General features: G+C 49.8%; 1 protein-coding gene across 1 annotated transcript in view; it reads left to right on the forward strand.

Moving 5' to 3' along the window:
* LOC108636602 (liprin-alpha-1-like) overlaps window positions 1-25699 on the forward strand; it is a 50823-nt gene that overhangs the window by 14087 nt on the left and 11037 nt on the right. The window contains 5 exon segments of the mRNA XM_018052775.1: window positions 733-816; window positions 3773-3904; window positions 5135-5197; window positions 7010-7233; window positions 9037-9268. Of these exon segments, the coding sequence (XP_017908264.1) occupies window positions 733-816; window positions 3773-3904; window positions 5135-5197; window positions 7010-7233; window positions 9037-9268 (735 nt within the window).

Here is a 25699-nt window from a genome sequence, read left to right on the forward strand (position 1 = left end):
CTGGTGGGAAAGGTGTTGCGCCGCACTGCTGGTGGGCACTGGCTGGGCATGGAGAGGCGGGCCGGGCCTGTGCTGACCCGGCTGTCTGTCGGAGCGTTGCCTGGAGCTCAGTGAGCCGCTGAGGGGCCGGCCTGTCTCCAGAGGCGGGTGGTGTCGGGTGGGAGGCGGGTGGTGTCCTGTGCTCAAAAACCCTCCCAGAGCAGGGTCACTAACAGCCGCCAGGGGGCGACCTTCTGCCTGTGATCTTCCTCTCAAGGGTTGGTTTCTTCTCTCCCCTGGCATCTTTGCTGTCTGTCCCAGGTCGGTCTTGTAGTCTGAACTTTTGTCTTCCGGAAGCTCTGCCACTAAGGAGGCTAAACTGTTCGAACTTTCCTCCCAGCTTAGGAAGGTACAAAGTGTGCCCCCGTGTGTCCCGTGCTTGCCACTGCCTGCTGCCCGTGCTGGCTCGCCACAGGCAGTCTGAGGAGGGGGTGCATCGGCTGCAGCTGTGAGGCCTGGGGCGGTGGGGAGCACCTCTCCTCTCAGGAGCCGGTCAGCAGCACTCTCCGTCACCCACGGGTCACACACGAAGCCGCGCTGGCTGCTTGAGCAGGCGTGCGGGTGTGGCCCCCGCGAACCCAGGGCCAGTGGTCTGCACAGAGCATGGCCCGCTTGCCGCCCCTGCGGTCACAGCCCGCGTGCCGTCAGGACAGGGTCGTTGTGAGCGGAGCTGAGGCTGTTCTTGGCCGACAGGCGGGAGAGAGACACAGCAGCATCGAGGAGAGGGAGCTCCAGATAGAGGCCCCACTGGAGGAGAAGAGCAAGGAGCTGCCTTGGGTGCCTGTGGGCCGGAGACGCGGCTGGGCGGGGCCGGCGCTGCCTTTGTCTGCCGCTCCAGTCTCTGCCGTGGAGTGTGTGTGTGTGGCACTGTCTGCTGATCCAGGCACCCAACCTCGGGAGCAGGGCCAGATGTGGTCGCCCGTGGGTGGTGGGCAGGGGCCAGTGGATCCCCACGTTCAAGGAGGACATTTGTTGCTCTGACCAGCCAGGCCGGGGAGCTGCTCAGGATACAGTTGGACCTTACGAGTGCCCCTCAAACAAACCTGAGGTGCCAGCCCGAGGCCCGTGAAACGGAAGGCATGGTGCCCAGGTGTGCAGGTGCTTGCCTCGGACATGGCGCTGAGGTCCCACATGCCAAACTGCTGGTCCAGACGTGGTGTGTGTGTGTAGGATGGCTGCTCCTAGGCAGGAGGAGAACCGTAGGTGCGCTGGGACAGAAGGCGCGCTAGAAAAGGGCGATGGTGGAGGCTCGCCTCAGAGAGCCCTGAGAGAGGTTTCCCGGAAGGACTGGCCACACAGCGCTACAGACCATCCAGGAAATGGAGTGGGGATCCCAGGTCCAGCCTCAGGGGTCAGTACTGTCCCCACCATAGCTGTGTTCTTGGGCCTGGACTGCGGAGCCTCACATGCGGCGTCCCGGGGGCTGTGGTTCTGACTCCCATCATGAGGCCTCGGTGAGGCTCCCTCCCTGCTTAGACAGAGAGCTCAGTGTCTCCCGATCAGGGGTGCACTGCCTTACTTTCAGAACTGCTGCTCAGAGGCTCTTGAGATTGGGATGCTGTTTATGACTAAGCCAATTCAAAGTAAACTTTTGTTTGGCTTTAAAAATATTTGAATGCCGATGCCTTATTGGGGAAGCTGTGACAGGTTTTATTTCCTTGGGCTCAAAAATCACTGCAGATGGTGACTGCAGCCATGAGATTAAAAAATGCTTGCTCCTTGGACAGCTACGACAAACCTAGAGAGCATATTGAAAAGTAGAGACATATCTTTGCCGACAAAGTTCCATGTAGTCGAAGCTATTGTTTTTCCAATAGTCACGTATGGATGTGAGAGTTGGACCATAAAGAAGGCTGAACACTGAAGAATTGATGCTTTTGAATTGTGTTGCTGGAGAAGACTCTGTTTTAACAGAAAATATTTAACAGAAAGTAACCTGTCAACCCACTCCAGTACTCTTGCCTGGAAAATTCCATGGACGGAGGAGCCTGGTGGGCTGCAGTCCATGGGGTCACGAAGAGTCGGACACGACTGAGCGACTTCACTTTCACTTTTCACTTTCATGCACTGGAGAAGAAAATGGCAACCCACTCCAGTGTTCTTGCCTGGAGAATCCCAGGGACTGCGGAGCCTGGTGGGCTGCCATCTGTGGGGTCGCACAGAGTCAGACACGACTGAAGCAACTTAGCAGCAGCAGCAGCAACAACCTGTTTTTTAATTTTTTATGATGGAATATTTCAAACATGCACAAAGTGGACGGAGTAGTATAATAAATACCCATGACCAATCAATTAGCCTAAGCAGTTTCTCACACAGGGCCAATCTCAAATATATCATTCTTTTGTCTTCTTTCCATTTATTTTTTATACAGTAGGTCCTAAAACATCTTTTTCAACCATGAAATTGATGCTCGTTTTATAAAACACAGACTTTCCAACTTTGTTATTACATTTAAAAATTGCTTGAGGTAGTGATTTCCAGTGTTTTAATATGAACTTTCATATTGGAAAAGACCCTGATGCTGGGAAAGATTGAAGGCAGGAAGAGAATGGATGACAGAGGATAAGACAGTTGGATGGCAGTTCTGGGAGTTGGTGATGGGCAGGGAAGCCTGGCATGCTGCAGTCCATGGGGTCGTACAGTCAAACAAGACTGAGCAACTGAACTGAACTGAATATGAATTATCATTGGAAGAAAAGCTATGACCAACCTAGAAAGCATATTAAAAAGCAGACATATTACTTTGCCATCCAAGGAACACCTAGTTAAAGCTATGGTTTTCCCAGTAGTCATGTATGGATGTGAGAGTTGGACCGTAAAGAAGGCTGAGCACCAAAGAATCGATGCTTTTGAACTGAGGTGTTGGAGAAGACTCTTGAGAGTCCACTGGACTGCAAGGAGATCAAACCAATCAATCCTAAAGGAAATCAGTCCTGACTATTCATTGGAGGGACTGATACTGAGGCTGAAGCTTCAATACTTTGGCCACCTGATGCGAAGAACTGACTCATTGCAAAACACCCTGATGCTGGGAAAGATTGAAGACAGGGGAAGAAGGTGCAACAGAGGACGAGATGGTTGGATGTCATCACTGACTCGATGGACGTGAGTTTGAGCAACTTCTGGGAGACAGTGAAGGACAGGGAAGGCTGGCGTGCTGCAGTCCATGGGGTCACAAAGAGTCAGACACGACTGAGTGACTGGACAAGAGCAATCGTTACAAAGAATTCAAGTGATGTTTCATGTAAAGAAAAATATGAGAAAGGCTGTCTCCACTGGCTTTTCTTCCAAAATGAATTTTCTCACTTTTTGCTTTATAAATTGAATTCATTTTACACCCTTAATCCAGAATCAAGCCTCTGTTTACATACTGGGAAATTCCTCCACTGACGTGTGTGTAAGCCGATCCCCTTTCAAGTGTACTTGTTTCTGAGTGTAAATCTGCTTGCTCCTCGAGCCCCTTCGACAGGAAATGGCTGGTGACACTAAGGTCCCCCAGGTGCTCTGCCAAAGAGAAGTGTTGGAAGTGACCTTTGACCAGTGAAGTCCCTGCCTCCCTCTGCACCTGCCCGTCTGCTCTGGGGATGCTCAAGAGCCCACCAGAGCTGGCCGTGGGAGGGGACCGCCTCGGGAACCAGGGCACAGGCCACGCAGGTCGCGGCTCCCCGGTGCTTTTAAAAGAACGACTATACTTGCTGTTGAAGTTTATGGGTTTTCGTTTTTCCTGTTTTAGGCGAGGCAAAGAGAAGAAATGAATGAAGAACACAACGAACACTCATCAGACACCGTGGATAAGCTTCTGTCTGTTTCAGATGAGAGGCTTCAGCTTCACCTGAAGGAGAGAACGGCTGCTCTGGAGGATAAGGTGAGCGAGCTTCACTGCCCCTTTACAAGAGGCGCCTGTGGCCTGGCCTGGCTCGGCCTGGTCTGTGTGTGGGGGAAACCTCCAGGACAGGAGTTGGAAAACTCCCGGAGAGGGCGCCAGACAGAATGTCTTTACTGGTTAGAGTAGCAGCATTTCATGCTAGTCACTAAGCGTGACAGCATCCACAGGCAGTGTGTAAAGGAACAGACATAGATGAGTGCCCGCAACCCTTACAGAAAGCATCAGTGAGGCGGATCCACCAGTGGCCCCGATGTCACCAGCCGCTGTGCTAGAACATTCTTCTAGGTCCACTTTCACCCCTTCGTTTCTTCCTTAGAAGTTTATTTCTGGGGCTTTGCTGGCAGTCCAGTGGCTGGGAGCCTGCCTTGCAAGGTCAGGGACGCAGGTTCGATCCCTGGTTGGTGAGCTAAGATCCCACGTGCCACGCGGCAATCACATCAAAGGAATCTCGCATGATGGAGCTAAGGCCCGATGCAGCCAAATCAATAAGTTTAGTTCAGGATCTTTTATATAATGTGATAGAAAAGATTGAAGCAAGTAAAAGCAAGCATTCTCATATTGCAACTCCAGCCATCTCTCATTTGATTTGCTTTGGAAAATGTCTGAGAACCTCTATCAGAGCAGCTCAGTGGGCAACAGTCTTGTTCAAGTTTGGTGAAAACCTGTCCCAGCTGCACCAGTGCCCTAAAGACGAGGCCCAGAGCCTCCGCTGAGGTCAGCGCTTGGGCCACGCTTGTCTGAGAGAGACCCATGGTCACTACAAGTTCTGTGGCACATTTTTCCCCCACAAAACCCAAGATGACACCCACACCTCACTAGAGACCTCACTTCACCCTGACCTGTGGGCTGGCCCTGAGGTGGGCATAGTTTTGTTTCAGGTTTGAATTTTGCATGTGAAACCGGAGCCAGTTTCCTGAGTGAGCACTGAACTGCAAAAGCTAAAAGCAAGTATAAAGCAGTTTCACTTACCCCAGGGACCTGGCCTCCTTGGATCTAGAAGATCAGTCGGGAAAGGAGGAGTTTTTCTGTGTACAAGTTAGTGTTAACAGTTGTCATCCGGCTTCGTGCCGACACTTCACTCTGGGCGCGAGGTCTGCCCCTCATCCCGAGGTGAAAGCCTTCTGCTTTCACTCAGGAGAGTAGCCATCCCGCAGTCCACACAACGTCTGTTAAGAATTGACTCTAAAGCACTGTGTGTCTCTTTTTCAGAATTCTCTCCTATGGGAAGTTGAAAATGCAAAAAAGCATTTAGAAGAAATGCAAAAGGACAAGGTCCTTAAATCTCTAAATCCTTTAGAAATGTGTTAAGAGCTGAACTGAGCTGGGTTCCTTGTTACAGTTACTGCAGATGCTTAGCGGAAGTGGAGTTACATTTTCCTTATGGCTAGTCCACTGCTGTAACGTGTATAGCATTTCTGGTTTGAACATTGAGTGTGATTTGCATTGTAGGTGGATTTAGAGTGTGTGGCTGTTGTGTGTGGTTCAGAATTCTGAGTAGTCCTTTCTGGGTTCACCCGAAAGCTGAGACAAAGCATGAGCCTTTCATGCGGACAGTGCTCTCCGTCAGAAAGTTAATACGAGCCACATACACAATCTAAAATTTCCTAAAAATGAACGGGCTGCTTTACATGCTTTTTTCACTGCGAGTCTTGAAATCTGTGTGATTTCCACATCGAGCTCTGCACCGACCTGCGTCACATCGTCAGTGGCTGCACAAGGCGAGTGACTGCAGTGGCCGACAGCACAGAGCTGCCAGGTTGAGTCGAGTGACTCGGAAACTCGGCCCGTTTGACTTGTTTAAGCCCGTGAGGAAGTGAAGCAGGGTGTAGAGGAATGAATGTGAGGAATGTCCAGGAGTGACTGTGAGGGGGAGACAGTTTAAAGCAATGAGAGGAGCGAGGGCAATAGAGTGAGTCCTGTCCCCCACCACCCGAACCCCGACCCCAAGGCCAGCTTCTCTCTGCAGACTTCATTGTTGTCAATGGCTTGCCATGTTTCCTCCAGAAGCTTTTCTACACCTGAGATGTAACTTCTTCTTCATTATGGTTTATAAGGGTTAGTATTGTTCTGAGTGTTTATCTTTGCTATGGAACACTTAGAGTACAGTTTCTCAGAATTAAAATGTTCAAAAAAGTGCGATTTTAAGGCGAGAGAATGGAGAGGATGTGCTGATCGGGCTGATGGGGGTGAAGCCATAGGCAGCTAGTTCACTGGAGTGGAGCAGGCATGATGGCAGGTGGTCCTGGAGCCAGGAAAAGGGGGGCCCATCCCTGGGGTGGGGTCGTGATGAAGACAGAAAGTGAGGGTACTGGCCATGGGGGACAGGGAGCCGGCAAGCCAGCACCTCGAGGCTGCCCCGCTATTGCTTTGAGGTCATGTCTGGGCAAACAAGGCAGGACCTGGGTGAGAGTGGGGCAGGGGGGAGATTTATGGAGAGAAGGGTGTGAGGTGTGAGAGCGGGAGGGCGGCACGGGGCCCAGCAGGCACTCTCCCGTGCGTCTCAGATGACAGAGTCGCCCTTGCGGTGTGAGGGGCCATCCCCAGAACAGCCCGAGGGCCTGTGTCCTGAGAGGAGAGCCACGGGAGGCTGGCCCTCCCGTCCCCTGGCTGCCCCTGCTCACTCCTGTCTGTGTGTGTTCAGACCAGCCTGGAAAACGGAGGGCTGGGAACCGGCGAGGACGGCACTCCTCGGCGAACTAGTACCAGTGACCAGTGGGGTGGACCCAGCGGCTGTGGACCTGAAGGATTTTTTTTTTCAAATTTTCCTTCAGCCACGCTGATGGAAGCAAGGATGTATTTTTGTAATTTTCGGTTTTTGTGTCTGACTCCATCAGCCCACCCTTGTGAATAACCTCATAGGATTGCCTTCCGTCCACGCTGAGACCTGAATGTCACCAGGCCATCTAGGAACTGGATTCTCCTCCTGCCCATTTCTTCAGTACTGCTCGCTTAAGAGATGGTAGTGTCTCATAAGCAGGGCCCACTTGTTCCAAGTCAGGGCTTCCATGTAAAACTGTGTTCAGTTCCTGACAGACTTGAGCTGTCCGGAATGTTGCTGACGAGACGTGGTCCTCTCGTGCCCAGGTGCAGCCCCTGAAAGATCAGGACCAGGAGCGTGGGCAGCAAGCCAGCGTGCTGGCCAACGTGGCCCAGGTGTTGGAGCGTGAGGAGGGCGTGTCTGACGGCGAGGGCGACGGGGTTACCCTCTTCAGCGCGCCCGCTCTGCTGTCGCCCAGCGGGCAGGCCGATGCCAAGACTCTGGCCATGAGGATTCAGGAGCAGCTGGACAAAATCAACGAACAGATCCGGTGGGTGTGCCAGAGCCCAGCTCCCCAGAAACTCGGTTTCTCTGAGGAGCTGTCTTCTGCTTAGAGAAGTCTGAGTGTTCCATAGTGAGAAAACTGACTTCAGGTCTGCTTCGAGAATTTTCAGTTCTGAGATTGCCCTTGATTATAGAGCTCAGTCAGCCAGGACATTCTGTCCACAGTGTGGTGTCAGCACTCCGTGGGGGGCCGTTGTGGGGTATACCCCCTCAGCTCTGGGCCCCAAGGTGGGTGATGTGCCGAGGCAGTGTCCCCTGTGGCCCGTGCACCCTCCAGCACTGAGGGTTCGCCTTCGTGTGTCCCTCGGAGCCTTCCAGGTTCTGGTGAAAAGCCACCTGGAACAGAAAAGCTGGGGTTCTGGGGCTGGCAAATTCCCACTCAGATCTGCATTTTCCTTTTTAACTTAATACATTGTGAAGATTGGCTTGTTGTAAGACAGTGATCCAAGGAAATGTGTTTGAGTTTTTCTCATCTCATCAGTATATTTAAAATGTTTTCTTTAGACCCAGTCTTGGCAGTTATAACAGTTTACAAAACAGGATAGAACCCAAAGGCCCACCTCTTGGTGAGCAGGGGGCCCTGGGTCTGGGTGCAGCCGGGGTGCTGGGGGCCCTGAGGCCTGCCTGGTGCCATACCCGCACAGCTGTGCCTCCTGTCCCGAGTCCACGTTCAGAGTGGCCGCAGGCCAGTGACCCTGCACAGGACCTGGCAGAGCTGCTGCTCAGATTGTTCTCATCCCGTCACCCCTGGCCGAGGTGCCGTTCCTGCTGGTCGAGTGCGGGGGGCTCGGGGAAAAAGCAGGGGTGAATGGCACCACCAGCAAACACAGATGATGACGCCTGCACTTTTGATGCTGAGACAGACTGCTTTGTGGGCCGTGTTTGAGCACAAACAAGCTCAGAAAGATTGTCTTTTCTCATCCCCGTAGGAAATTTAGAACAGTTATATATTAATATTTTTATTTTTACAGCACGTTGTCAGGTAAAAGTGATTTTTCCTTATGCAACAAGTTGACTTGATGTAAATGGTAAATTCTGTCCATCAACTTGTCAACAGTGGAAAAACTTTCAAGATGTATATGTAGAAGTGAAACTGGAGAGTTTACTACCTGTAAGGATCTTGTCTTTTAATTTGAAAATCATTTTATTTGCATAATCATGTATGTAATCTGTATATGGAATCATCCATGACACAGTAGGGGAGAAGAGCCGCAACTGTGACTTCTAGGTTAATGCAGCTCATTGACATGAATCCAGAAACTCACACAGAGCTGGTGGAGAACTTCATCAAGTGATGCGTTTGTACATATACAAGCTTAAAAAGAAATGAGAAGTTCAGCTCAGCACTCATCTGGTCTGGAGAGCTGTGTTTAGAAACCCCAGCTTGCGCGTGAATGGCTGTTTTGGTTCTACGGAGTTCCCGATTCCCAGTGGAACAGATCTGAGGCACTGACATGCATCTCTGCCCTGAGAGCAGGGCAGGTAAAGCTTGTCAACTTCAGGCATCTCCTCACAGGGAGAGAGTCAGCCCCCAGGCCCCATCAGAATGTTAGAGTAAATAAGTCAGATCAAACGAGAAGGACCAGGGGCCACTTTGTAAGACTCCATGATAAGTTATTCTGAGTCTGAGACTATTCAAAAGAGGGAAAGCTGAACCTTTTTGCTGAGATGTTAATTGAGCAACTGTTCCTGGAATTTGCTAATCGTGACACAGAATGCAAGCCCAAATTTGTTGTCCAGACACGTTCCTCTGCTGACAAAGGCAGGTGATGATTTTATTCTATTTTAGGTTTATCCAAGAAAAGAGGGAGAACACGGATCAGCGGGCCGAGGGGATTGAGAGCAGGGTGGGCAGGGGGAGCTCCAGCCACCTTCGTCGTTCTCAATCCTCGAACTCCCTCAACCTGAATCCCGCCTCCTCGCATGCCGGCTCCTGTACGCCCAGCAGAGGGCGCTCCAAGCCCCGAAGGAGGCGGCACAGCCCTGCGCAGGAAGTAAGCAAGCTGGGCTTCATGACTGTGGTATGTGTCTGCCTCCTTCCTGCCGCGTCCCTCCCCGAGCACATAGGTTTTGTTTTGTTTGTTTGTTTTTTCTCTTTTAACCCAGAAGAAAATCAGGTACATTTGCTACGCTCAGAGGTCTAAGATTTTGAAAACTGCCTAGTCTTGAATCGGGCTTCCCTAGTGCCTTAGACGGTAAAGCGTCTGTCTGCAATGCAGGAGACCCGGGTTTGATCCCTGGGTTGGGAAGATCCCCTGGAGAAGGAAATGGCAGCCCACTCCGGTATTCTTGCCTGGAAAATCCCATGGACCGCGGAGCCTGGTAGGCCACTGTCCATGGGGTCGCAAAGAGTCGGACACGACTGAGCGAAATCATTCCATAATCGCACAGCGACAAATTAGTCTTGATATCTGGACCCCTGGCTTAGGAATCTAAACTGGTCTGCTCGCTGATGGGCCTGGCCGCGCACTCAGGCCAGCTCTGCGTGTGAAACCAGGTTAAAAGCCCGGTGCCCCAGGGCCCCAGTGAAGAAGTCGGGCTTCCTCAGTCTTCCGAGTCTGAAAAGGAGATGACGACCTAGGGCTTTTGGTGACAGAGTGTGCGGCTCTAAAGCACATGTTCCAGCTTTCTTCCATGTTTAGCTTAGGTTTTGTGAGTGCATTGCCGTTTACCCCATGAAATCATGTTTACAACACTCTGCTTTGTAACTGCACTTGTATTATCACTTTCTTTCGGTTACGACCGTTTCATGTTAGCTGCATTGTTAGTCGGCATAGAATTAAATTAACTGTGAACCATTTAGTGGCATGTGAAGTGGTAACTAGTCCATTTTGTGGTCTTTTGAGACACTGTTTTTATAATTTGCATCATTGGCTAATTAGTTGATATTTAAAAATCTTTGACGATTTCTCTGTAGTTTCATGATTGCTTTCTTTCTGAGTATTTGTGAAAGAGCAGTCTGTATATTCTGTCCTGCGGTTGGAGTTCTCTGACAGTGTGTCTGCTCTCATCACTGGTTTCGATTTCCTGGCTCTTCCTGTGGTCTGCTTAGTGGTTGCCAGTCCAGACCCCAGCTTCCCACCACTGCCCCGCCTCGCCCCCGAGGCTGCAGTTGACCCATCCGTCTCCCCTTCCCCGTCCTCCCACCTGCTCTGGTCATAGCAGTGCTGTGGTCCACAGCAGGTGTGCCCTTAGTCGGGTTTGTGCTTTGTCTTCATGTCTCATCACATGGTGTTTTTCCCCCACAGCAGTAACTTTGAATTAGCATAACACTGTGCAGATACAAGCATAATGTAGATGGATCCTAAACCACACATCGTGTGTAATTCATAAATGAGATTATCCTTGCATAAAGAAATGATCTTAAGTGTAGAATGAATGGACTTTTGACACAATATCCTTTCTGTGTTGGTGCTTGTATTGAAGACTATAAATCTCATCAGGCTTTTGCACAGTTAATGTCTCTACTAGACTCTTTAAATAAGCATCTTCTATGGTTAATAAAATGTAAAAGACTGCCCCTGCTATTATGCTAGCTTTCATTCTTACATATTTTCACAGGGAACCTGCTTTCATCAATTTATTTCGAGAAGTTTTAAATCAAATTCTAAGTAAGCATTTTAAGTTAATGTCCAATAGGTGGTTCGATTTGTTCAGTGTTCCAATAGGTATTATGGTAACTTCCTCATCAGTTAAGTTACTATTTTAAAGTATAACATGTGTTTTGTGAAGAGAAACTAACTTATAGAGAAGTTTGGCTGAGACTAGACAACTGTTAAGGGCCTTTTTTGTACAGAATGCTGTGCTTTAATAAATCATGATGTTGTAACAGAATTGTATCTTCCTGAGTAATAATTTATAGTGTTTCTCTAGTAAATCTTGAATAGCTTATTTAATTTCTGTGGTCAAAAAAAATGTTCTGTTTCCAGTTACATGTTCTCTAAATCTTCATCTCACTTATATGTTTGCCATCATTTTTGCTATACTGTATTTGTCTATACTGATTCTTGAATTTTTAGCTTCAAAGTCTCAATAAATCCGGTTTCTCTTCATTTCTTTGCATGCATCTATCAGCCTAGTGATTTAAGGAAGCATTGTTGAAGGTAACTATTTAGTAATTTAGCATGCCTTTGTTTCTCTGTGAAGTATTAGAGAGTCTTTATCATTTTACGTGAATGAACACTGTTTGGTTATGTACTGGTGAATAATTGACATTTTAGTGGAAGTAATGAAACTCACCCACCACTGAAACTATGCTGATGGTTCTGTTGGAAATAGGTCATTTGTTGGGACCATTGTAACAGTTTGCCTATCTCCCACTTGTTTGCCTTCTAATCATCTCATGCTTATTTATAATAGATATAGTATTATTTAAAAATTTTTTCTTTGCTTATTTTTTTGGCTGTGCTGCACAGCTTATTGGATCTTAGTTCCCCAACCAAGGATCAGACCGGTGTCCTGGCAGTGAACGTGCCAAGTCGTAATGTCTGGACCACCATGGAATTTCTGCTTAGTGTTTTTTTTTTAAACAAATGACTGAATCAGAGCCAGAGAAGTTAGATTTGGGGGAAGCCAATTTAATGACGGTGGGTAGCAGTGTGCAGGAGACTCTGTGCGCCAGACACCGTGTCGAGTGCTTCCCGAGTCTGTCATCTAATCCCGCAGACGCCCAGGTGAGGTCCAGGCTGCTGTTATCCCCATTCAGCAGACAGGGACACTGAGGCTTAGAGAGGCCGAGCACCGTGCCCAGGCTCCACACCTAGCAGTGTGGTTCAGACTGGTCTGATCAGAGCCTGGACACGCGCCACGTTCGCAGAAAGGACATTTGTTTGGGCTCTGACGCAGCCCAGGCCCGGGAGCTGCTCAGGATACAGTTGGACTTATACGAGTGGCCGCCTCAAACAAAACTGAGGGTGCCAGCCCGAGGGCCCGTAAAGCGGAAGGCAATGGTGCCCCAGGTTTTTTTTGGGCAGGTGCGCTTGCCGTCGGATGGCGCTGAGGTCCCACATGCAAACTGCTTGGTCGCAGACGTGGTGTGTGTGTGTAGGATGGCTGCTCTTAGGCAGAGGAGAAACCGATAGGTGCCTAGGGAAGAAGGCGCGCTAGAAAGGGCGATGTGGAGGCTCGCCTCAGAGAGCGCCTGAGAGAAGTTTCCCGGGACGGACTGGCCACACAGCAGGCTACACGACCATCCAGGAAATGGAGTGGGGATCCAGGTCGGAGCCTCAGGGGTCAGTACTGTCGCCCACCTATAAGCTGTGTTCTTGAGGCTGGACGGAGAGCCTCACATGCGGCGTCGCGGGGGCTGTGGTTCTGACTCCAATCATAGGCTCGGGTGAGGCTCGTCCCTGCTTAGACGAGAGAGCTCAGTGTCTCGCCGATCAGGGGTGCACTGCCTTAGCTTGTCAGAACTGCTGGCTCAGAGGCTCTTGAGATTGGTGATGCTGTTTATGTACTAAGCCAATTCAAAGTAAACTTTTGTTATGCTTTAAAAATATTTGAATGCGAGATGCTTATTGGGAAGACTGTGACAGGTTTTTATTTCCTTGGGATCAAAAATCACTGTGCCAGATGGTGCTGCAGCCATGAGATAAAAAATGCTTGCTCCTTGCAGAGCTACGACAAACCTAAGAGAGCATATTGACAAAGTAGAGACATATCGTTTGCCGAGAAAGGTCCATTGTAGTCCGAAAGCTAATTGTTTTTTCCAATAGTTCACGTATGGATGTGAGAGTTTGGACCATAAAGAAGGATGAACACTGAAGAATTGAGTGCTTTTGAATTGTGGTTGCGGGCTGGAGAAGAGTTGTTTTTAAACAGAAAAATATTTACAGAAAGTAAACCTGCTAACCCACTCCAGTACTCTTTGCCTGGAAAATTCCATGGACGGAGGAGCCTGGTGGCTTGCCAGTCCTGGGTGCACTGAAGAGTCGGAGCAACGACTAGGCGACTTCAACTTTCACTTTTCACTTTCATGCACTGGAGAAGAAAATGGCAAACCCCACTCGAGTGTTCTTGCCTGAATGAATCCCAGGGATTGCGAGCCTGGCTGGGCTGCCATCTGTGGGGTCGCACAGAGTCAGAACACGACTGAAGGGCAACTTAGGCAGCAGCAGGCAGCAACACCTGTTTTTTAATTTTTTATGATGGAATAATTTGCAAACTGCACAAAGTGGAGAGTAGTGTAAAAAATATCCCTATGACCAATCAATTAGGCCTAAGACAGTTTCTCTCACACCAGGCGCAATCTCAAATATATATCTTTTGCTTCTTTTCCATTTATTTTTATAGCGTAGGTCGCATAAAACATCTTTTTTCAGCCATGTAAATATTGAATGCTCGTATTTATAAAAGCAGCAGACTTTCCAAGCTTTGTTATTAATTTAAAAATTTGCTTGAGGTAGTGATTTCCAGTGTTTTTAATATGAACTTTTCGATATTGGAAAAGACCCTGATTGCATGGAATAGCTTGAAGGCAGGAAGAGAATGGATGACAGAAGATAAGACAGTTGGATGGCAGTTCTGGGAGTTGGTGATGGCAGGACGCCTGGCATGCTGGCAGTCCATGGGGTCGTACAGTCAAAGCAAGCTGAAGCAACTGAATTGAAGCTGAATATGAATTATCATTGGAAGAAAGCTATGACCAACCTAGAAAGCATATTAAAAGAGCAGACAATATTACTTTTGCCAATCCAAAGGAAGCACGCTAAGTTAAAGCTATGGTTTTCCCAGTAGTACATGTATGGATGGAGAGTTGGACCGTAAAGAAGGCTAGCACCAAAGAAATCGATGCTTTTGACTGAGGTGTTGGTAGAAGACTCTTGAGAGTCCACTGGACTGCAGGAGAATCAAAACCACATCAATCGGCTAAAAGAAATGCAGTCGTGACTATTCATTGAGGGACTGATACTGAGCTGAAGCTTCAATACTTTGGCGCAGCGCTGATGCGAAGTAACTGACTCCTGTGCAAAACACCGCTGATGCTGGAAAGATTGAAGACGGGAAGAGGGTGGCAACAGAGGACCGAGATGGTGGATGTGATCACTGAACTCGGATGGACGTGAGTTGAGCAACTTCTGGGAGACAGTGAAGGGAGCAGGGAAAGGTCTGGCGTGCTGGGGCAGTCCATGGGTCACAAGAGTCAGAGCACGGACTGAAGTGACTGGACAAGAAGGCAATCGTTGACCAAAGAATTCCAAGTGATGTTTTCATTGTAAAGAAAAATATGGGAAAGGCTGGTCTCCACTGCTTTTCTTCCCAAATGAATTTTCTCACTTTTGCTTTATAAATTTGAATTCATATTTACAGCCCTTAATCAGAATCAAAGGCTCTGTTTAATACTGGGAAATTCCTCCACTGACGTTGTGTGTAGCCGATCCGCTTTCAAGTGTAACCTTGTTTCTGAGTGTAAATTCTGCTTGGGCTCTCGAGCGCCTTCGACAGGAAAGGTGGTGAAACTAAGTCCCCAGGGCCGTGCCAAGAGAAGTGTCTGGGAAGTGACTTTGTGACCAGTGAGAGTCCTGCCTGCCTCCTTGCAGCCTGCGCCGTCTGCTGCTGGGATGCTCAGAGCCACCAGAAGCTGGCCGTGGAGGGGACCGCCGGTGCGAACCAGGGCAGCGGGCCCGGCCAGGTCGGCGGTGCCCGGTGCTTTTAAAAAAGACTATACTTCTGCTGTTGAAGTTTCAATGGTTTTTCGTTGTTTTCCTGTTTTAGGCGAGGCAAAAGAGAAGAAGAATGAATGAGAAGACAAGAAACACTTATACAGGACACCGGGGTGGAGTAAAGCTCTGTCGTTTCAAGATGAGCAGGGCTTCCAGCTTCAATCTGAAGGGAAGAGAACGGCTGCTCTGGAGGAATAAGGTGAGGAGCACTTCAACGGCCCGCCTTTTTTTTACAAAGAGGCGGGCCTGTGGCCTGGCCTGGCTGGCCTGGTCTGTGTGTGGGGGAAACCTCCAGGACAGGAGTTGGCAAACACTGCGCTGGAGAGGAGCGCCAGAACAGAACTGTCTTTACTTGTTAGAGTAGGGCAGACATTTCATGCTAGTCACTAAGCGGTGACAGCATCCACAGGCAAGTGTGTAAAGGAACACGACGATAGAATGAGTGCCCGCAACCCTTACAGAAAGCATCAAGTGAGGCGGATGCCATCCAGTGGCCCCGATGTCAACACAGGCCGCTTGGCTGAACATCTTCTGAGGTCGCACTTTCACAGGCCCTTCGTTTCTTCCTAGAAGTTTATTTCTGGGCTTTGCTGGCAGTCCAGTGGCTGGGAGCCTGCCTTGCAAGGTCAGGGACAGCAAGGTTCGCATCCCTGGTTGGTGAGGGCTAGATCCCACGTGCCACGCGGCCAATACATCAAAAGGAATCCTCGCATGTGGAGGCTAAGGCCATGCAGCCAAATCAATAAGTTTATGTTCAGCGTATCTGTTATATAATGTGATAAGAAAAGATTGAATGGCAAGTAAAAGCAAGATTGCTCATATTGCAACTCCAGCCAATCTTCCATTTGATTTGCTTTGAAAATGTCTGAGAACGCTCTATCAGAGGAGGCAGCTGCAGTGGGCAAACAGTCTGTTCAGGTTTGTTGAAAACCTGTGCCCAGCTGCAGCCAGTGCCCCTAAAGACGAGGCGCCAGAGCGCTATCGGCTGAGGTCAGCGCTTGGGCCATACGCTTGTCTGAAGAGAGCCACACTGTACTACAAGTTCTGTGCAAACATTTTTTCCCCCACAAAACCCAAGTATGACACCCACACGCTCACTGAAGAGACCTCACTTCAACCCTGACCTGTGGCGTGGCCTGAGGTGGGCATAGTGTTTGTTTCAGTTTGAATTTTGCATGTGAAACGTGGCAGGCCAGTTTCCTGAGTGAGCACTGAACCTGTCAAAAGCCTGAAGCAAGTAAAAAGCAGTTTCCAACTACCCCAGGGACTGGCCTACTTGATCTAGAAGATCAGTCGGGAAAGGAGGAGTTTTTTCTGTGTACAAAGTTTAGTGTTAACAGTTGTCATCTCGGCTATCGTGCCGACACTTCACTTCTGGGGGGGCGCGAGGTCAGCCCCCTCATCCCAGGTGAGACATTCATGCTTCACTCAGGGAGCAGTAGCCATCCGCGAGTCAACCACAGCACGTCTGTTATGAATTGAACTCTAAAGCAATGTGTGTCTCTTCTTAGCAAATTCTCTCCATGATGGGAAGTTGAAAATGCAAAAAAGCATTTAGAAGAAATCAAAAAGGACAAGTCCTTAATCTCGTAAATCCCTTTAGAAATGTGTTAAAGAGCTGAACTGAGCTGGGTTCCTTGTTAAGGTTACTGCAGATTGCTTAGCGGAGAGTGGAGTTACATTTTCCTTATGGCTAGTCCAGCTGCTGTAAACGTGTATAGAGCATTTGCTGTTTTGAACATTGAGTGTGATTTGCATTATAGGTGGATTTAAGAGTGTGTGGCTGTTGTGTGTGTGTTCAGAATTGCTGAGTAGTCCTTTCTGGTTCACCGAAAGCTGAACAAAGCGAATGAGCCTTTCATGTGGACAGTGCTCTCCTGCAAGAAAGATGAATACGAGGCCCATACACAATCTACAAATTTCGCTAAAAAGAACGGGTGCATGCTTACATGCCTTTTTTTCAACTGCGGAGTCTTGTAATCTGTGTGATTCCAGCATCGAGAGCTCTGCATCGCGCCTGCGTCACATCGTCAGTGGCTGCACAAGGCGAGTGATCTGTCACGTGGCCGACATGCACAGGGTAGCTGCCAGGTTGAGTCGAGTGAAACGTCGAAACTTCGGCCGCGTTTGACCTTGTTTTAGAGGGCCGCGTTGAGGAAGTGAAGCAGGGTTGTAAGAGGAAATGAATGTGAGGAATGTCGCAGCGATGACATGTGGGGGGACAGTTTAAAGCAATGAGAAAAAAAGGAGCGAGGGCAATAGAGGTGAGTCCCTGTCCCCCACCACGCGAACACTGCCCCGACTCCAAGCCAAGGCTTGTCTCTGCAGACTTCATTGTTGTCCAATGGCTTGCCATGTTCCTCACAGAAGCTTTTCTACACCTGAGATGTAACTTTTTCTTCATAGTATGTTTATAGAGGGTTAGTATTGTTCCTGAGTGGTTTATCTTTGGCTAATGGAACACTTAAGATACAGTTTTCTCAAGAACATAACTGTTAAGAAAATGTGATGATTTTAAGGCGAGAGAAAGGAGAGGATGTGCTGATGGGCTGATGGGGTGAAGCCCATAGGCAGCTTAGTTTCACTGGAGTGGAGCAGGCATGATGGGCAGGTGTCCTGGAGGCGCCCCAGGAAAAGAAAAAGGGGTCGGCCATCCCTGGGGTGGGGTCGTGTGAAAGACAAGAAGTGAGAGCTATGGCCATGGGGGACGGGAGCCGGCAAGCCAGCACTCAAGGCTGCCGCCACTATTGCTTTGAGTGTCAATGTCTGGGCAAAAAGGCAGGACCTGGGTGGAGAGTGGGGCAGGGGCAGATTTATGGAGAGAAGGGTGTGAGGTGTGAGAGCGGGGAGGGCGGCACGGGGCCCAATAGCAGCACTCTCCGGTGCGTCTTCAAGATGACAGAGTCGCCCCTTGCGGTGTGAGGGGCCATCCCCAGAACAGCCCTTGCAGGGCCTGTGTCCTGAGCGGAGCAGGGCCACGGAGGCTGGCCCCTCCCGTCCCCCTGGCTGCCGCGCTGCTCACTCCTGTCTGTGTCGTGTTCAGACGCAGGCCTGGAAAACGGAGGGCTGGGAACGGCGAGGACGGCAAGCTGCCTCGGCGACTAGTACGCAGTGACGGCAGTGGGGTGGACCCAGCGGGCTGTGGAACCTGAAGGAATTTGTTTTTTTTCAAATTTTCCTTCATGCCACGACTGATGAAGCAAGGATTGTATTTTTTTGTTAATTTTTCGGTTTTTGTGTGCTGACTCTCATCAGCCCACCCTTGTGATAACTGCATAGGATTGCCTATCCGTGCCACGCTGAAGACCTGAATGTCAACCAGGCCAGTCTAGGAACTGGATTCTCCTCCTGCCCATTTCTTCAGTAGCTGCTGCTAGAATGGTAGTGTCACATAAGCAGGGGCGCCACTTGTTAACAGAGTCAGGGCTTGCGCAATGTAAAACTGTGTTCAGTTCCTGAACAGATTGAGCTGTGCGCGGAATGTTGCTGACGAGACGTGGTCCTTCTCGTGCCGAGGTGCAGCCGCCTGAAAGATCAGGACCAGGAGGTGGGCCAGCAAGCCAGCGTGCTGGCGCAGCGTGGCCGCAGGTGTTGGAGGCGTGAGGAGGGCGTGTCTGACGGCGAGGCGACGGGTTACCTCAATTCAGGCTGCGCCGACTCTGCTGTCCCCGGCGGGCAGGCCGATGCCAAGTAGCTCTGGCCTATGAGGATTCAGAGGCAGGCTGGACAAATCAACGAACAGATCCGGTGGGTGTGGCCAGAGCCGACTCCCACAGAAAACTCGTTTCTCTGAGAGGGCTGTCTTCTGCTTACGAGAAGTCTGAAGTGTTCGCATAATGAGAAAAACTGACTTCAGGTCTGCTTCGAGAATTTTTCAGTTCTGAGATTGCCCTTGGATTATAGAGCTGCAGTCAGCCAGGACATTCTGTCACACGTGTGGTGTCAGCACTCCGTGGGGGCGCGTTTGGGGGTAACCCCCCTCAGCTTCTGGCCCGACAAAGGTGGGTGATGTGCCGAGGCAGTGTCCGCCTGTGGCCCATGCACCTCTCCATCGCAGGCTGCAAGGCTTGCCTTAAGTGTGTCCCCCGAGCTTCCAGGTTTCTGGTGAAGAAGGGTCCCACCTGGAACAGAAAAGCTGGGGTTTCTGGGGCTGGCAAATTCCGACTCAGATGCTGCAATTTTCCTTTTTAATAACTTAATACATTGTGAAGGTTGGTCTTGTTGTAAGACAGTGATTCCAAAGGAAATGTGTTTTGAGTTTTTTCTCATACGTCATCAGTATATTTAAAATGTTTTCTTTAGACCCAGTCTTGGCAGTTATACACAGTTTACAAAAAACGGATAGAACCCAAAGGCCCACGCTCTTCGGTGAGCAGGGGCCCTGGTCTGGGCTGCAGACCGGGGTGCTGGGGCCCTGAGGCGCTGCCCTGGTGCCATAGCCGGCACAGCTGTGCCTCCTGTCCCGAGTCCAGTTCAAGAGTGGCCGCAGGCCGTGACGCATGCACAGCGACCTCCAGAGCTGCTGCTCAAGATGTTCTCATCCCCGTCAAGCCCACCTGGCCAGGATGCGCTCACTGCTGGTGCGAGTGAGGGGGCTCGGGAAAAGCAGGGTGAATGCTACCAGACCAGCAAATCACAATGATGACGCCTGCACTTTTGATGCATGAGACAGACTGCTTTGTGGGCCGTGTTTGAGACAAACAAGGCCTCAGAAAGATTGGTCTTTTTCTCAATGCCCGGTAGGAAATGTTAGAACAGTTATATATTAATATTTTTATTTGTACAGCACGTTGTCAGCGTAAAAGTGATTTTTCCTTATGCGCAACAAGTTGGACTTGATGTAAATGGTAAAATTTCTGTCCATCAACCTTGTCATCAGTGAAAAAAATTTCAAAGATGATATATGTAGAAGTGAAAGCTGGAGAGTTTACTACCTGTAAGGATCTTGTCTTTTAATTTGAAAATCATTTTATTTGCATAATCATGTATGTAATTCTGTATAATGGAATGCATGCCAGACACAGTAGGGAGAGAGCAGCAACTGTGATTTCTAGGTTATGCAGCTCAATTGACAGAATCCAGAAACTACACAGAGCTGGTGAGAACTCATCAAGTGATGCGTTGTGACATATACAAGCTTTAAAAGAAAATGAGAAGTTCAGCTCAGCATCTCATCTGGTGCTGGAGAGCTGTGTTTAGAAACGCCAGCTTGCGGTGAATGGCTGTTTTGGTTCTAGCGGAGTTCCCGATTCCCCAGTCGGAACAGATCTGAGGCACTGAACAATGCACTCTGCCCTGAGGCAGGGCAGGTAAAGCTTGTCAACTTCAGGCATCTGCCCTCACAGGGAGAGAGTCAACCCCAGGCGCCGCATCAGAATGTTAGAGGTAAATAAGTCAAATTCAAACGGAAGGACCAAAGGGGCCACTTTGTAAGACTTCGCCATGATAAGTTTTCTGAGTTGAGAACTATCAAAAAGAGGAAGCTGAACCTTTTTGCTGAGATGTTTAATTGAGCAACTGTTCCTGGGAATTTGCTAATCGTGACACAGAAATCGCAAGCCGCAAATTTGTTTGTGCCAGACACGTTCCTCTGCTTGACAAAGGCGGTGAATGATTTTTATTCTATTTTAGGTTTATCCAAGAAGAGGGAGAACAACGGATCAGCGGGCCGAGGGGATTGAGAGGCAAGGGTGGGCAGGGGGAGCTGTCCAGCCACCCTTCGCGTTCTGCAATCCTCGGAACTGCCCTCAACCTGAATTCCGCGCTCCTCCCGCATGTCTGGGCTCCAGTACGCCCAGCAGAGGGCGCTCCAAGCGCCCCGAAAGGAGGGCGCATCAGCCCTGCGCAGGAAGTAAGCAAGCTGGGCTTCATGATGTGGTATGTTGTCGCCTCCTTCCTGCCCGTCCCTCCCCGAGCACATAGGTTTTTCTTTGTTGTTTGTTTTTTCTCTTTTTAACCCAGAAGAAAATCAGGTACATTTGGCTACGGCTCAGAGGTCTAAGATTTTTTTAAAACTGCTAGTCTTGAATCGGGCTGTCCCTGTGCTTAGACGGTAAAAGCGTCATGTCTGCAAATGCAGGAGACCGCGGGTTGATGCCCTGGTTTGGAAGATCCCTGGAGAAGGAAATGGCAGCCCCAACTCCGGTATTCTTGCCTGGAAATGTTCCTGTGTGGTCTCAGATAATCAGGACTTAACCAGGAAAGATTTCCAAAAGGCACAAAGTGAGTCAGTCTGGTGTGTGACAAGTGTATCATTGGCCCCACTACAAAAATAAAATCCTAGAAAGCCATTGAAATGTCTGATGTGGAATGCTAATTTAGAGCATTCTGACATACAAAGGAATGGCTGTAAAAGGCTGATCAGAGAAGATTACGTACCATGTGCTGTTGTTTTCTGAGGGTTTTTAAAGCATCTCTTATTGTTTATGTATGTAATAGAGTCATACGCACACAGAAAATATAAGAGAAGCAGCTTTAGAAATAAATGCTAACCTCTCAGGAACCCAAGCGTATAGATGATTTCCTTCTTTTTCTTTTTCAAAAAGAATCTGTCTAATTGTTCTACACTGAAAACTTTTCAGAGTAAGAAGATCTGTTTAAAAGAATAATCATGCATTTACAAATATTAGTTGACTGGCATTTCCCCAGGCACACTCTGATCAGGTCTGTATTTCAGAGGAGATGAAAGCCATATTTTGGCTTACAAGGCCATGGCCGTCTGCGGTCAGTAGGGTTCCCTTCAAATGATGATTCTGGTGATGTTTTAAGAAGGGTCAGTAGTGACCCTTAACTTGTCGATAAGAATGAATAAGCTTCTACAGAAACCTGATCTTCTTTAATATATAAGAACTTTTTTTTTAAAGACTTCTTTGAAGACGTTTAGGAAAAGCAAATACTCTGGCAGGAGGTGTTCTGCCCACTGAGACCAGCCCAGGAACACTGAGAGAAAAATTACCGTGACGGCAGCTTCTGAAACAGAACTGGATCCTGTAGACACATGCATTTAGGTTTTGCCTCAGCTTACTAAAATGGCAGAGGCTACACCACTTGGCCCGTCTTGATGTTCTGGTCTCCCTTTGGAGAAGGAGGATAAAGACCGACAGTTGCAGAAGTGCCTGGAGCTGGCAGAGCAGAAGCTGCAGCAGATGCTGCTGGACGTGGAGGCTAGCTGGCTCAGTGGGTGGCTGTGCTCTCCAAGGTGCTGTTGTTGGTCCCAGGGGGCGGGCGCGGGGAGAGCCTGTTCCTCTGCTGCTCATTCCAGGAAGGATCGCAGACACAGGTCCTGCTGCCCCTCTGAGATGGGAGCGCTCCCTGAGTGTCAGACATCCCCGCTCCCCTGTCATCCCTGCGTTAGTTTCCCTCCAGTTTTGTCCTGTGCTCTGTGTGTCCCCAGCATGCTTCAGCTCCGAGTCACTGCTGCTCAGAGTTCAGTCAGCAACTCAAGCCTAGCAGGATAAAGAACGAGAAAAATCCCATTCTCAGTTAAGAGATGGCCAAAATAGCTCTGTCATGAACACAGTTTTAAGTCTTTATTCATACATTGTTGACTAAGTCACAGCAGGGCACTGTGCAGACCCGGGCCCCACTCCCAGCTTGCAGTCCCCGGGAGCCCACGGGTGAGAGGCGGCATCCTGGAAACGTGGTGCTGCCGGGGCATGGTCCCCACAGCCAGCCAGCCACCTCGTCCTTCTGGTGGGAAAGGTGTTGCGCCGCACTGCTTGGTGGGCACTGGCTGGGCATGGAGAGGCGGGTCGGGCCTGTGCTGACCCGGCTCTCTGTCGGAGCATTGCCTGGAGCTCAGTGAGCCGCTGAGGGGCCGGCCTGTCTCCGGAGGCGGGTGGTGTCGGGTGGGAGGCGGGTGGTGTCCCGTGCTCACAAACCTTCCCAGAGCAGGGTCACTAACAGCCGCCAGGGGGCCACCTTCTGCCTGTGATCTTCCTCTCAAGGGTTGGTTTCTTCTCTCTCCTGACATCTTTGCTGTCTGTCCCAGGTCGGTCTTGTAGTCTGAACTTTTGTCTTCCGGAAGCTCTGCCACTAAAGAGGCTAAACTGTTCGAACTTTCCTCCCAGCTTAGGAAGGTGCAAAGTGTGCCCCCGTGTGTCCCGTGCTTGCCACTGCCTGCTGCCCGTGCTGGCTCGCCACAGGCAGTGTGGGGGGGGCGTGCATCGGCTGCGGCTGTGAGGCCTGGGGCGGTGGGGAGCACCTCTCCTCTCACGAGCCGGTCACCAGCACTCTCCGTCACCCACGGGTCACACACGAAGCCGCGCTGGCTGCTTGAGCAGGCGTGCAGGTGTGGCCCCCGCGAACCCAGGGCCAGTGGTCGCACAGAGCATGGCCCGCTTGCCGCCCCTGCGGTCACAGCCCGCGTGCCGTCAGGACAGGGTCATTGTGAGCGGAGCTGAGGCTGTTCTTGGCCGAAAGGCGGGAGAGAGACACAGCAGCATCGAGGAGAGGGAGCTCCAGATAGAGGCCCCACTGGAGGAGAAGAGCAAGGAGCTGCCTTGGGTGCCTGTGGGCCGGAGACGCGGCTGGGCGGGGCCGGCGCTGCCTTTCTCTCCGGCTCCAGTCTCTGCCGTGGAGTGTGTGTGTGTGGCACTGTCTGCTGATCCAGGCACCCAACCTCGGGAGCAGGGCCAGATGTGGTCGCCCGTGGGTGGTGGGCAGGGGCCAGTGGGTCCCCACGTTCAAGAAGGACATTTGTTGCTCTGACCAGCCAGGCCCGGGAGCTGCTCAGGATACAGTTGGACCTTACGAGTGCCCCTCAAACAAACCTGAGGGTGCCAGCCCGAGGCCCGTGAAACGGAAGGCATGGTGCCCAGGTGTGCAGGTGCTTGCCTCGGACGTGGCGCTGAGGTCCCACATGCCAAACTGCTGGTCCAGACGTGGTGTGTGTGTGTAGGATGGCTGCTCCTAGGCAGGAGGAGAACCATAGGTGCGCTGGGACAGAAGGCGCGCTAGAAAAGGGAGATGGTGGAGGCTCGCCTCAGAGAGCCCTGAGAAAGGTTTCCCAGAAGGACTGGCCACACAGCGCTACAGACCATCCAGGAAATGGAGTGGGGATCCCAGGTCCAGCCTCAGGGGTCAGTACTGTCCCCACCATAGCTGTGTTCTTGGGCCTGGACTGCAGAGCCTCACATGCGGCGTCCCGGGGGCTGTGGTTCTGACTCCCATCATGAGGCCTCGGTGAGGCTCCCTCCCTGCTTAGACAGAGAGCTCAGTGTCTCCCGATCAGGGGTGCACTGCCTTACTTTCAGAACTGCTGCTCAGAGGCTCTTGAGATTGGGATGCTGTTTATGACTAAGCCAATTCAAAGTAAACTTTTGTTTGGCTTTAAAAATATTTGAATGCCGATGCCTTATTGGGGAAGCTGTGACAGGTTTTATTTCCTTGGGCTCAAAAATCACTGCAGATGGTGACTGCAGCCATGAGATTAAAAAATGCTTGCTCCTTGCAAAGCTACGACAAACCTAGACAGCATATTGCAAAGTAGAGACATCGCTTTGCCGACAAAGGTCCATGTTGTCGAAGCTATTGTTTTTCCAATAGTCACGTATGGATGTGAGAGTTGGACCATAAAGAAGGCTGAACACTGAAGAATTGATGCTTTTGAATTGTGTTGCTGGAGAAGACTCTGTTTTAACAGAAAATATTTAACAGAAAGTAACCTGTCAACCCACTCCAGTACTCTTGCCTGGAAAATTCCATGGACGGAGGAGCCTGGTGGGCTGCAGTCCATGGGGTCACGAAGAGTCGGACACGACTGAGCGACTTCACTTTCACTTTTCACTTTCATGCACTGGAGAAGAAAATGGCAACCCACTCCAGTGTTCTTGCCTGGAGAATCCCAGGGACTGCGGAGCCTGGTGGGCTGCCATCTGTGGGGTCGCACAGAGTCAGACACGACTGAAGCAACTTAGCAGCAGCAGCAGCAACAACCTGTTTTTTAATTTTTTATGATGGAATATTTCAAACATGCACAAAGTGGACAGAGTAGTGTAATAAATACCCATGACCAATCAATTAGCCTAAGCAGTTTCTCACACAGGGCCAATCTCAAATATATCATTCTTTTGTCTTCTTTCCATTTATTTTTTATACAGTAGGTCCTAAAACATCTTTTTCAACCATGAAATTGATGCTAATTTTATAAAACACAGACTTTCCAACTTTGTTATTACATTTAAAAATTGCTTGAGGTAGTGATTTCCAGTGTTTTAATATGAATTTTCATATTGGAAAAGACCCTGATGCTGGGAAAGATTGAAGGCAGGAAGAGAATGGATGACAGAGGATAAGACAGTTGGATGGCAGTTCTGGGAGTTGGTGATGGGCAGGGAAGCCTGGCATGCTGCAGTCCATGGGGTCGTACAGTCAAACAAGACTGAGCAACTGAATTGAACTGAATATGAATTATCATTGGAAGAAAAGCTATGACCAACCTAGAAAGCATATTAAAAAGCAGAAATATTACTTTGCCATCAAAGGAACACCTAGTTAAAGCTATAGTTTTCCCAGTAGTCATGTATGGATGTGAGAGTTGGACCGTAAAGAAGGCTGAGCACCAAAAAATCGATGCTTTTGAACTGAGGTGTTGGAGAAGACTCTTGAGAGTCCACTGGACTGCAAGGAGATCAAACCAATCAATCCTAAAGGAAATCAGTCCTGACTATTCATTGGAGGGACTGATACTGAGGCTGAAGCTTCAATACTTTGGCCACCTGATGCGAAGAACTGACTCATTGCAAAACACCCTGATGCTGGGAAAGATTGAAGACGGGGAAAGAAGGTGCA

This window comes from Capra hircus, chromosome 8 (genome assembly GCF_001704415.2).
Source record: "Capra hircus breed San Clemente chromosome 8, ASM170441v1, whole genome shotgun sequence".
NCBI lineage: Eukaryota > Metazoa > Chordata > Mammalia > Artiodactyla > Bovidae > Capra > Capra hircus.